Source organism: Ochotona princeps, chromosome 11 (assembly GCF_030435755.1).
Source record: "Ochotona princeps isolate mOchPri1 chromosome 11, mOchPri1.hap1, whole genome shotgun sequence".
NCBI classification, from domain to species: Eukaryota; Metazoa; Chordata; class Mammalia; order Lagomorpha; family Ochotonidae; genus Ochotona; species Ochotona princeps.
In genome coordinates, this window is record NC_080842.1 from 24,520,113 (window position 1) to 24,533,264 (window position 13,152).

The window sequence follows — 13,152 nt, forward strand, 5'->3', positions numbered from 1 at the left end:
ACTAAAAATTGAAAATTCCAAGGAAAAGTAACAAGAAAAGGGATGGCAAACATGGAACCTACAGGATACACGGGCAGGATTCACTGAGTAACTGAAGAGATCAATGGAAAAAACAAAACAAAAGAATCTACCTCAATCAGTAACATGACCATCTTTTTCCCATCAGCTCCTGGGTTGGCAGGCTTGTTAAATTCTAAATCAAAATAAAGCTTGCACACAGCATTTTCAGGAATCACTTCGTAGCAGTGCAAGAGATTTTTCCTAAATTGAGTAATACAAAAGTATTATTTATTGTATAGCTTTAAAATATGGCAGTTGACCTGATATTTCAAGTACTGTGCTAAGTATGTTTAAGCACAGGTAAGTAGGAAGTCATGACAAGACTGGGTGAGCCTGGTTACAGCTGGTTTACAGCTCATAGTGTCCAGAACGCCACCAAACACCCTGTAACAATCACACTCAATAGTATAACTGGAAAATAATCCTACAGTGAGATTCATTACACAGGTGAATTTCATCTTATGTAATACCCCTGTATTGGGCTTTGGTGTCAATAGGAAATAAATTTTCAGAAAAGAATGCTTTTTCTCAAACGGGGAATACTTTTGGGATCCCATGAATTCTCCGTAAGAATTTATAAGAAGAATTTATAGGAAGAAAATACTTTTTAGTGGTAAAAAAAATAACCTTCCAAATCATCCAACTTCAGTAAACTTCCCAACTGCTTACATTTCCAGTAATTTTCTTCCTGCTATGCAGAGGAATGACTTTTACACAGATTACCTAGTAAGTCAATGAGAGGTGGGCTAAATGAAGTTCAGGCAGCCTCCTTCACAAAAAAAGGTTTCTGATAATTTGGACAGAAAGTGAAGGGGAGATAGTGTCATCAAGTGGCACAGGCAGGACTGGATCTCAAAACACACGCTCCGACACTTGCAGCAGTCTAATTTATATTGCAAAGTGAGATTTAGTCTGAGCCAAACAGCATTCATTCATGTCACTCTACCAACTTCAATGCAGCTCCATGTGACAGTGGATGGATGTACCATAACTAAATCTACACAGTGTTGCATGCTTACAAAGATGGAGACACTGTAGCAATAGTGCAAGTACTTCTAAGCCTAGAGGGCATGCCTATCGACCCTTCTCTTACATTACTCAAGTCTGAAAAATAGTTGGATAGGTCACTCAAAGCAGATACTTAGTATTAACAGTATGAGTATTCACTTATGATTACTAGTTATTAATATTTGAAGAAGTATTTTCTTTAGATACACAAATGTGTGTTTGTATGATTTTCTTCTCCCAAGGCCCAGTGAGATGATGAGTGTTGTCATGAGAAGTAAACTTCCGAAATTCATTCTAACAGGAAAGGAATAACAAATGCTGTGGCCAAAAAACTGTGAAAGCTAATTCAGCCTGAATTAATTTCACCAAAATTACTATGAAGGAAATGTAATTTAAGTGTTGTTTTGTTATAAATGACTTACCGAGATTTGTAGTAAAACCAGAGCTGAAAATAGGTTGTGACAAGATAAATACGCTGTCCATCTCCTGTTTTGTACTCCAAAGCAAATACATGTACATCCTGTATAAAATTTAAAAATGCGAAATAAATAAAAAAGCGCAAATCTATATTCAACTGTAGCTATTTAATTTTCAGAATCTGATTTTAACATTTGCTTCATTAAAAGACTGAAAACAACAGGGTGCCCTGGAACAATAGCCTAGTGGCTAAAGTCCTTGCCTTGCATGTACCAGGATACAACCTGGGTGCCAGTTCACATCCCAACTGCTCCACTTCCCATCCAGCTCCCTGCTTGCGGCCTGGGAAAGCAGTAGATGACCCAAAGCCTTGGGACCTTGCATCCAAATTGGGGACCCAGAAGAAACTCGTGGCTACCAGCTTAGGATCAGATTGGCTCGGCTTTGGCCATCGTGGCCACTTGGGGATGAACCAGTGCACAGATCTTTCTCTCCTCCTTCTCTGCAAATCTGACTCCCAACAGCAACAACAAAAACAAAATAAAACAATAAAAAAGACAACAGAGGCTGGTGCAAGGGTGCAGCAAGCTAATCCTCCACCTGTGGTGCTGGTTCATGCCCCAGCTGCTCTACTTCCAATCCAGCACCAAGTTTATAGCCTGGGAAAGCAGTAGAGGATGATTCAAGTCCTTGGATCCCTGGACCCACATGGGAGACTCAGAAGTTTCTGGTTCCTGGTTTTGGATTGGCTTAGCTCAACCCATCATAGCCATTTGGGAAGCTAATCAGCGAATGGAAGATCTCTCTCTCCTTCTCTCTGTAACTCTCCCTTTCAAAGAAAAATCAAAGCTTAGACGTAATCTCTAACCTCGGGTTTAGAGAGAAGACAGGAGTTAAAGACAGTCATTAGATATACATCATTCAAAGTTTAAATATTTGTGCTTCTTTTTAATCATTCGTATAATACACAGTAAGGTGGAAACAATGAAAATATCCATATTAAAATGAAAAATTGCTTTAATTCCATCATACTGGTTTGACTTTCTGTAAAAGTTTTAGTTCTTAGTTTACATCAATTCAAACACAGAGTGATGGAAGTGGAGAGGAAGGGAAAGAGAAGTGGGGAAGACAGAAGGTGGGAGAGGGAATCGGTGAGGGAGGGGATGGAGCAATAAGGGGGAAAGCAGCAGGGACAAAGCGGAAGGGGAGAGAGAAGGTGGAGAGAGCACTGGGGATGGAGAAGATCCTCCATCCACTGGTTCACTTTCCAAATGATCACAACAGCCAGGGTTGGGCAAGGCCTAAGCCAGGAGCCTGGACCCCTTCTGAGTCTCCCACATGGGTGTAGGGGCCCAGGCACTTGGGCTGCCCTCTCCTGCTTTTCCCAGGCGCATTAGCAGGGAGCTGGATCAGAAGTGGAGTAGCCTGGGCTCAAACCAGCGCCCATAGGCTGGCACCACAGACAGTTGTTTAATCTTTTTTCTTTTAAGATTTATTGTATATTTGAAAGAGAGCTACAAAGAGGAGAAACAGAGAATCTTCCATCTTCTAGATTACCCCCAAAATGACTGCAATGGTCAGGGCTGGACCAGGCTGAAGCCAGAAGCATAGATATTGCCCTCAATCTCCCACATGGGTTCAGGGGCCCAAGCACTCACACCTTCCTCAGATGCAGTAGCAGGGACTCAAACCTGCACTCATATGGGATATCAATGTCACAGGCAGAGGTTTAGTGTACTATGCCACAATACCACCCAAACCTCAACCGTGGTATATTTGTTTACTAGAAAAAGCTCTTCATGGCAGAAGTCATGAATGGTTATATTTAAACCAGTTTTGCAGTAAATAACCCTTAAAAATGGACTCCCACACATATCCAAATGTACTAGAGATTTGTTACTAACTGTAGCCCAAATACTTTATAATATTCACATTGTTTTAGAAAATTAAGCTGGGGCTGGCAAAATGGCTCAACAGGCTAATTCTCCACCTCCAAGCACCAGCATCCCAAATGGGCACCAGCTTGTGTCTCAGCTGTTCCACATCAACTCCATTCTCTCCTAGTGCCTGGGGAAAGGAACAAAGGATAGGCCAAAGCCTTGGGACCCTGTACCCTGTGGGAAACATGGATCCTGGATCCTGGCTTTGGATTGGCTCAGCTCTGACTGCTGCAGCCATTTGGGGAGTGAACCAGTGGACGGAAGATCTCTCTTTCTCTTTCCTCTATAAATCTGCCTTTCCAAGAAAAATGTATGAATCTTAAGAGAGAGAGAGAAGCTGAAGATTTTTCTAGATTTATTTCAATGGCAGATTTAGACACACACACACAGAGGTGCCTTCTATCTGCTGTTCACACCCCAAATGGCCACAAAGGCTGAAGCTGGGCAGCAGCTAAAGTGAGGAGCTGCTTCCAGGTTTCCCACGGGCCATTCTCCCCTGCTCCCCCAGCTCACTAGCAGGACGCTGGACCAATATAGAGCAACCAAGACTCAAGCCAGAGCCCACATGGGATACTTGCAGGTTCATATGTGAGAAATCAAAAGAGGACTCAGCTACCTGATCTTGAAATCAATTCGACAGACTAGAGACTGGCGAGTCCAGCAAGCAACACCGCTGTGCCTTTTTCAAAACCCAACACTAAGAATCTGTCACTAATTTAATTTCTGATGCCTGAATGGGTTATACCAAGAAAGAATAGTTTTCACTATATTCCCTAAACTATGGGGATGAGATGTGAGGAAAGTGGCATTCTTCCCATAAGACTTAACAGCAGTTGAAGCTTATAGCATCAGCATCAAGAGTATATATTATATATGCATTTATTTTCCTCACAGTACCTAACAAAGGCTGTGCAGTGTAGATTTATACTGCTTGATTTGATGATTTTTTTTGAGCACCATGTTATCTGTAGGGGTGGCATGTACAATACTTCCTCCCCTCTACTTAAATGTATAGTCACTCTTCCTTCAGGACTACCATGACTGAGATATCACTGCCAATTCTCTAAACTAATGGGAAGATATACATCATTCTTCCTCATTACTAAAATAAGTTAAATGGCTGAAAATTCATAAGGATATTTTTCTAAAATCATGTGATATTGTTGCCATTGGTAGAGTGCATTGCCTGAAACAGAGAAACGATAGATTGAAAAAAATTTTTTATAAAAATGATATGGTAATTACCTGTTTACAAGTTTTAGCAAAATTAAAAGCTTGTGTTTGACGATGAAATAGTTTCCAAATGGAGGGTGGTTCTTCCAGTTTGGACAATCTTGGCCTATACACGGAGCACAGTGGTTTCATCTGGTAATAAGATGCTCGCTCTTCGATCTGCTTCAGCTTTTCTTCCCATTTTCTATTCATTAGTTCAGAAACCCAGGATGATTCCTATTCCATGTAATCTATTGATTAGAACAAAAAAAAAAAATGTCTACTTAGATTTTTTTTCTTGTTTGATAAAATTTCCAAACTTTTCCAGGCACTTACCTTCTTTATATCTTATTCTTTGCATGGAGTTTTACAAAGCAGAAGAGTAGGCTGGTCATAAGAAATCTTTAAGTTCTGGCTTTAGCGTCAAACAATATGACCTTAGACAAGATAACAAAGCTTCCCGATTCTGAATTTAATCAACTGCAAAATAGAAATCTGTATCATCTTGAATATGAATTTTCCTTGAGAATGTTACAAAAATTTCCCAGATTTCAAAGCCTTGTGTAGATGTATGCACTTTTTGTACCTTTATTAAGTAATCATCGTACTGCAGAACATGCGAACTATCAGGCTCAGCATATTGCTACCACCTTGGCCACCATTCTCGTGTTTTTTTTTTTTTTTTTTTCTCAATGCAGAGCTCATTTCTAGACATCAATATGCAGTTCTTCCATTGTGTCCTCTTCTCTCCCAATACAGGTTATATTGGGAAAAATAATTATGCATACTGAAATAGAATCACCAGATGGCTAGTTTGGTATGTCATGGTAATAGAATTTTGTTTCCATACAATAATTCAATGGTAGCCAGGCCAAAATAAGGGAACTAGGCAATACTTTCCCTGACTTACAAAGAAAAAGTGTTTTTTAGACGAGGAAGAAAACTATTATAAACTTAAAGAAAGCCACAAACCACTGCCACTTTTCCCATTAAGATGCACCATCTAAGCTCACTCTTCTACGGACTTGCTTTGTCCAATGTCACACTGACAGAAGTGAAACAAGCAGAGATTACGATGCAAATGCGCATCAGATTTGGCTATCCTGGCGTCTTAGTGTGAAACTGTCATGCTAAAACTAACCTCAGAGAAGATGAAAAGCCATATGGAGAAGAACCAACAAACAGCAGCCAGTAAGCCAAAACTATCAGCTACACGAGTTAAACCACTGTGAATAATCCATCCATCATTTAATAAGGCATGAGAAAGCTCTAGGAGAGACCCACAGAACTGCCCCACCAACCAACAAAACTGTAACAAACAGTATTTTTAAGCCAATAAGCCTGGGCTGATCTTCACAGGGTAACAGAAAACTGAGAATCTGTTTCTTTATTAATATCATCCATGCCATTTACTTATACAGTAAATAACTATATCAGGTGTTTTAAAGAGAAATAATAAAATATAACAAGGCATTTGAGAGTAAATTCCTATTTATCTTTGCCAATGCCTTTCTAGTTAGCAAGCTGATCAACAGTGTCTTGGATTTTAGCAGAAAACTTTACGGTCACACAAATTCACTGGCAAATGGTATGCTCCCTAAAAGGAAACAGAATCCTCTAGCGAAGGATATAAGTGTTTTGGTTGTTAAAAGATGTAAGATTCACAGATTTCAAATCTGGCATCAACCGAGACAAACCCAATAAATGTTATTCTTAGTTACACCTGAAAACTATAAATTATTAGCCAGGAAACATAAATAGATAAAATATACTGATAAAAAATTCATAAAAAGTATATTTGGGAAGGGAATATCATTTTATTGGATTCAGGTGGTAGAGTAATTTGTTTTAAAGAAACTGCCTTAGGTTGTCAATGGTTCCTTAACAGAATTTGAATAATAAATCTTTTCTGATTCACATACAGATAAAATATCACTGTATTTAGATAAACCTGAGAAACTTCCTTGTATGAAATTTGTCAACCTTCCTACAAGTCCACTGACTACTCAGCAACAACAAAGAGCGCTGGATGCAATGATACCTGCTTCACAATCATGTCTGACTAACGTGACTAGGAGAACCAAGCAGAAGTTCACAATTGGAGCCTGAAATCTTACCAGGAAAAGATATTTGTTTATTTGAAAAATTTACAAACAGAAGGATCTTCCATCTGCTTATTCACTCCCTAAATGGCCACCAGAGTCAGGGCTGGGTCAAGCAAAAGCCAGGAACTTCATTAGAGTCTCCCATGTGGGGAGCAGGGCCCAGACATTTGGAATAACCTCTACTGCTTCTCCCAGGCCATTATTAGGGAGTAGGACTGGAAGCGCAGGAGTCAAGACACGAAACCAGCACTCACACAGGATGCCACTGTCAGACATTGGCTCTACCCACTACACTGGCAACCGTGAAGGTCTCAGAGTCATCAATTGTGACTCACTGGACTGGGGAAACCATGAGTGTCAACACAGATGAAACAGTTAAGTTCAGTCTACTTCAAACCCCGATGCTCTTTGCAAGGCAAAACAATGTTAACAGCTGGTATGAGGGTCACAAGACAGCTGGGGCTAGAACCATTCACATAGGAGGTTTGAATGACAGAAGCAAAGGAAATGGAGCTCGGAAAAGCATCTGGCATTCTGACTTGGGACTATTAAATTCCTCCTCCCCCCACTGTCAGGGAGACTGTCCCCACAGAAGAAACGCTTTTCATTCCTGCATAAGAAAGCTCCTATTCACCAGAGATCATCAACTACTTTTATTAACAGCTTTCAACATCCAAAGCAAAACATTTATTGTATTTTAAGAAGTCTTAAAAAGCTTTTTTAAAAAAACATTATTTAACCAGATCTTATACAATTTGACAATTAAAGGAGTAAGACAAGAGAACCAAGCTGGGTCCATCCTGTGAAGGTTAACTAGTGAGAAAGGGGTACAAGGGAAGTGGGGAAAACAACCCAAACCTGAGCACCCTGTGTTTCTAGCCAATGCCCAGACTTGCCCATGACTCCAATCTGTACCCTTTCTAGCCAATGCCCAGACTTGCCCAGATTCGCCATGTGATGGCCTGGTTCCCAGGGGCAGCTGGAGGGCCATGTGCTGCAGTCTCTGGCTTCCAGGGCAGCTGAAGCCTGCCAGGCCCTGGGCCCCCCAGCCTGCATCTCCGTGCTCCTGGTTTTCATTTGTTTATTTACCCACATAGAGGGAGAATTCTACATAAGCTTACATCCATCAGTATTTTGTGCTTTCTGGTCATATACAAGTTCCAATGCTTCGAAAATTTCTGAAACTTGAAAGTGTTTTCTTATTATGACTTAACACTATTTCTCCTCCTAACGTATTCATAAAAAGCATGTAACACGGCAACACTGGCATCCCACATGAGTGCCAGTCTGACTCCTGGTTGCTCCTTGTCCTAACCAGTTCCCTGCTAATGTGCTAGGACAGCAGCAGCAGAGGCCCCAGGTGCTTCCGCCCCCTGCCATCCCCTTGGGATCCTCTGATGGAGCTCCAGGCTGCTAACACCAGCCTGGCCCAGCCCTGGCTGTGGCAGCCGTTTGGAGAGTGAACTAGCTAATGGAAGATGGCTACCTCTGCTCCTCTTTGATTCTGCCTTTCAAATAGATTAAATATTTCAAGTGTAGGATCAAGTCCCAGCTACCTGGCTTCCTCTCCAACTCCCTAATGTTCTTGAGCTCCGAGTCTCTTGCCTGGCCAAGCCCTGGCCGTTAAGGGTATCTGAAAGGTGAACCCATAGATTATGAACTCTATCATTCTAAATTTATATAAACACTGTTAAAATTAATTTGCATAATTAATTTATGGTCATTGTAATTTTATGCTTACTTCTGGATGATATTTAAATTTCCCAAGAACCTGTTGTAAGGGATCAAAAAGCACAGTGCTATGTTGTCCTTATCTAATTACTCCCTCTGCACAGGAGCCATTATCCAAACACCATAAAATACCCAATGACTCATCCTTAAACCACTGTCCTGAGGCCAGTGCTGCGGCGGAGCTTCCACATTCGGTGCTTGTATCCCGAGTTCCAGCTGCTGCATTTCCATCCCAGCTCTGCTGCTGGGCCTGGGAAGGCAGTGGAAGATGACCCAAGCACGTAGCAGACCTGGAAGAGGTTACTGGCTTCTAATTAGCATAGCTCCGGCCATTGTGCCCAGCTGGGGAGTGAAAGAGCAGATGGAAAACGTTTCTCCTTTCCTCTCTGTAAATCTACTTTTCAAATAAAAACAAATGTGAAGAGGGAAAAAAAATCACTGTCCAACGCTCTCATAGGCATCCTCATAAATGATTCATAGCATCCCTTGGTTTCCACTAGTTTACCTGTGAGGACTCAACTCCCCTCCAGCAACGTGCCCTACATCGCCTCTCATCTCTTCTTGTTCAGCCTTCCAGCCAACTGAATGACAGCCAACAGCCCCTGCTCCTGGACCATTCTAGAAGCCTTGCTGCACCCATTCCTCCCACCTGCAAGGCCCCACGTACATCTCTGCACTCTGCTCCTTCGAGGTCCAGAACAAACTGCCTCATCTGCTAAGAGAAATTACTGAGTGCCTCCAGCCGGTTTCCCCAAAAAGCTCCCCAGGCTAAATAAATTAACTTTCAGGAAAACAGGAAACCGCTGTGGATGATGGACCCGAAGAAGCTTCCTTCTGCTAGGAAAGCTGAGACGGGCCCAGACATGAAGAGTAAGGACTTATTTTAACCACACCTGTCACCACCTCGGGCATCACCTGGCTAACAGTGCATTTCCCTTCACTTGGGAAAGTGAAAGGTTGCAGCTTCTCTTTGGGAATCTGGCCCTCAAGTCCAAGGGAATTATTTAACCTTTTTAAGCAGAGGTGCGCCCTGGGATTCTGACTGGGCTCGCAGAAAGGGTACAAGAAAAAACTGAGATGGCCGCCACCTGTTTGCGCCGCGAACACTGTCCCAGACCTTACACCCCGACAGGAGCCACAGGAATGCTGAAATTCAACGCAGAATTTGCGCTCAGGTGCGTGGGCAGAATCTTCCGGGAAAACGCTCCAATGCAAATTTTAAAAGGCGCCCAGGCCCAGAAGAGGGCGAGCACTGGAAAGGCAATCACGACTTTGGGTCTGAGGGGAAACGAGAAAAAAGGGTCCTCTGAGGGGGAAGCAGAGATTACCAGCGCGGCTCCCGGAACTCAGGCGGGGCGGCTTTCTCCGGCTGGTCTCCGGCCCAGGCGCGGGCCAGGCGCGGCCCACGGGTTTCCTTCGGCGGCCCTCTGAGGCCCGTAAACGCGGCCGGAAGACCGTCCAGCCCCTGCTGCAAACGCCGGATCCCGACTTCAAAGTCGGCGCCAGGGGCGGGACTACGGCGCCGGGCGGGGCGTGACGTCCGCGTAAACCCGGGCGAGCCAGGCCAGGGGCGGGGCCACCGGAGGGGCGGGGCGTCCGTGATAACGGAGGCCAGCCAGGCCAGGGGCGGGGCCGCGGGAGGGCGGGGCCGCGGCCGATCTACCTCTGGCTGCGGCGGTGGACGGAAGCAGTGCAGCCTTGAATCCTGCCAGGTGCTTGTGCTTGGGCGGTAAGTGCAACCCTCCCGGCTCTCCCCGCGGCGCCACGAGCCCCGAGCCTAGTCCCGCTTCTCTTCCTACGCCCAGCGCCTGCCTCGGGGCAGCGGCTTGTGCAGCTGCTGCTAGAAGGCGGAGGGAGTGAGCAGGATCTGGCAGGCAGATCCTTTGTTTTACTTCGGCGACGGGTGCAGGGCGAGCATTGGGCGGGCGGGGAGCCGAGACCCAGAGAGGGGAGGTAGGGCGGGAGACGTGGAGCGGGGCTTTGCACAGAAACCCCTGTTGGCTGGAGGCCCAGGCCAAGGAGGAGGATGGAACCAGGCGGCCGGGTGCGGGGTCGTGAGAAACCGATCCCAGCTCAGGAGGACGGTACTGGATCGCGGGTGGCCCGGCCCCGGGCTGGGGACCGAGCAGAGGAATGGAGGGCGACTGGATGCTGGTGCAGGACGGCGGCCAGGACCGCAGGCCGAGATGCGAACCGCCTAGGAGGGAGGAGTGGCACAGGAAGAGAGCGCCCCGAGGGCGAGAGCCGGAGAGACGCGGCCCTGGGGTAGAACCTCCCCGGCCTGACCTCGTCGGGAGCGGGGCCTGGCTGTGGTGGGAGAGACCTGGCCGACCTGAACCCCCTGACTCCGCAGCCCTGGCGGAAGGCGCTGCAGGGGCTGCTGTGAAATACCCTCGGCCATGCTCAAGCCGACCACGCTGTGATCTTTGTTTTCAGAGGGCCCGTCCTCAGCCTCGCAAGAACCAGCGCCCTTCGCACCCTGCCTCTCACCCACCACACCTCTTTCCCAAACGGTCACTAAGCCTCGTCAGCCTCCTACATGTCTGCCAGATGTTTCTGGCTCTCTCCTCCGAGCCTAGCCGCCCTCCAGTCTCCAGGGCCTCCGGCCCCTCTTCAATCCTTTCTTTTACATCAGGAAAACCTAGAAAGCTGTCCTCTTGCGTTTAGCAGAGCCGCAGCCCTTAGCCAGGCACCACCTCTCCCGGTCCTACCTGGTATCTTCACTTTGTCCACCGCCACACTGACCTTCATACCTATTGAGAATACTGTTGCATTCTCCCTGTCCCCAGCACATCTGCTGATGGCTGGGAATCCTACTTACGTTCTGTTTCTCGGCTCTAAGGAAGGCTTCCTAATCCGTGTTTCACATCTGGCGCTTCCTAACAGGGATGTGTCATGCCTGTCGGTGTGTGTTTACTCTTCCCTATTTTTAGATCCTGAGCAAACTCTGAGGGCTATGATTGATTGATCATGGTCTTCCTTATTGTCATTCAGTGTACTCAAAGCCTGGCACGAGTGAATGCTAGCCCTCCACGGGTGTTCTCGCAGAAGCACTATGGTTCTTTTTTTTTTTTTAATATATTTTTATTTTGAATGATGTGGTACAGTTTTGTATAGGCTGGGATTTCCCCAAAACTCCCACCCCCGACAGATTTTCCCCATTTTACTACAATGGTGTAATCCTCCATAAGGAATTATAATTCTGTCAGTCTCTTATTTGCGTACCCCGACATTGTTGGTACAATGTCAGACAGTCCAGCATCCCACTGTCTACACATGTCCAACGGTTTCATTGGGAGTCCATCTTTCATCCGGAAGCAGGGATGCATGTTACATTATACCCCCATGTCTGTATATGATACACCCCAGTACTCCATCACTATATATTTCCATAATTGAGAAGCCATGGTTTCTTGAATAATTTGGCCATATTTAGGGAAAGTAAATGTTTTAGAATTGCTTAGTGAATGCTGACTACAACCTGCGGGTTAGAAAACACTGCAGAAGCGAAGGGAGGAGTCGTTCTATTCTAGACAGTGGGAGGAGATGCTAAGACAGCCTATGGCAAGGTGATTACATCATCTCACAGTGAAGTGAAAGCTTAAACCATCCGGTCCCAACCTGACTTGTGGGCTTGGGCTTTGCTTTCCTCTTCTGCAGAAAACCGCTTTTGAAAGCAAGAATGAATTTTATTTTTATTTAATGAATGGCCCCAGTGTCTTGTAGTGCGGCACTTAAAGCTGGCCAAAGCAAAAGAAATGAAACTGTACCTGGTTAAATCAGATTCGTATTTGCTATCATGGACAAAAGACCTTGCCTCTGATTGTCTAAAGAGACCGGCATCTAATCTGATACAGGCAATTATAATGCTGCTTTATTGTTTTACACTCAAATCTAACTTCACACAGTATCCTATTGCTTCATCCCGCCTTGAAAGTTACAAAGCGCTCTTTATATTCACATGAGTGGCATAACATTAATGCTGGTGCTTAGCATGAGGTGGTTCTTTAAGCTCTGTCCCAAAGACAGGAAGCACTGGCATTCAGCCTTTAAAAAAAATTAGAATTCTTAGCTTCTTTTTTTCTTTTTGAAACAGACATGAGTACATGAGAGGGAAAAGGCTACTGTGTTGTCAGACTATACCAGGTTCCAAAGGCACTACTTCCTAGCCTGTCCATAAGTGAGGTGAAATCTTTGTACCTTACAAGGTTGTGAAGATCAGATAACTTCTGGGAGAACTGATTTTAAAACATCAAGTTCTGTACACTCCTGGTTGTTTCTCTACCTGTTGTGTTCTTCCCTCCAGCATTCCCTGTAGACCTTTACATAAGGGTAAAGGGAAATGAGACTGAGATGCCCTTGGCAGGGTTTAGCACCTGCCACCTGAGCTTCTCATTAATACTCACAAACCTCAGAAATCCTGTGTGGGTTTGGGGCCTTTGTCTCACCCACTGCCACAGGGTAGCCAGTGTTCTGTCGGCAGTGTTCAGGAAATTATTACGGTGCAGGTGTCAAATGAGCAAATGCTACTAACTTTTTGCAGTTTCAGACCTTCTCTGGCAGGCAGAGTGTCTTTAATTAAGTGGACTTTAACCTGAGTGAGTCGACAAAGCAGTGAGTGGGGAGGCATTGTAGGTTATCAGGAATTTTTGTAAAAAGTATCCACAATTCTATATACA

General features: G+C 44.8%; 1 protein-coding gene across 4 annotated transcripts in view; it reads right to left on the reverse strand.

The window, feature by feature from the left end:
- Positions 1-13,152, reverse strand: part of PRIMPOL (primase and DNA directed polymerase) — a 102,854-nt gene that overhangs the window by 34,918 nt on the left and 54,784 nt on the right. Inside the window, exons 1-4 of one of the 4 annotated variants that reach the window (XM_058669933.1) lie at positions 9,802-9,873; positions 4,671-4,888; positions 1,491-1,588; positions 132-261 (exon numbers count right to left, since the gene is read on the reverse strand). In XM_058669933.1, coding sequence (XP_058525916.1) covers positions 132-261; positions 1,491-1,588; positions 4,671-4,850 — 408 coding nt within the window. In that variant the 5' untranslated portion in view covers positions 4,851-4,888; positions 9,802-9,873. Of the gene's footprint in view, positions 1-131; positions 262-1,490; positions 1,589-4,670; positions 4,889-4,973; positions 5,112-9,801; positions 9,874-13,152 lie in introns of those variants that run through there. The other 3 variants (XM_004579259.2, XM_058669934.1, XM_058669935.1) reach the window with 3 other exon arrangements.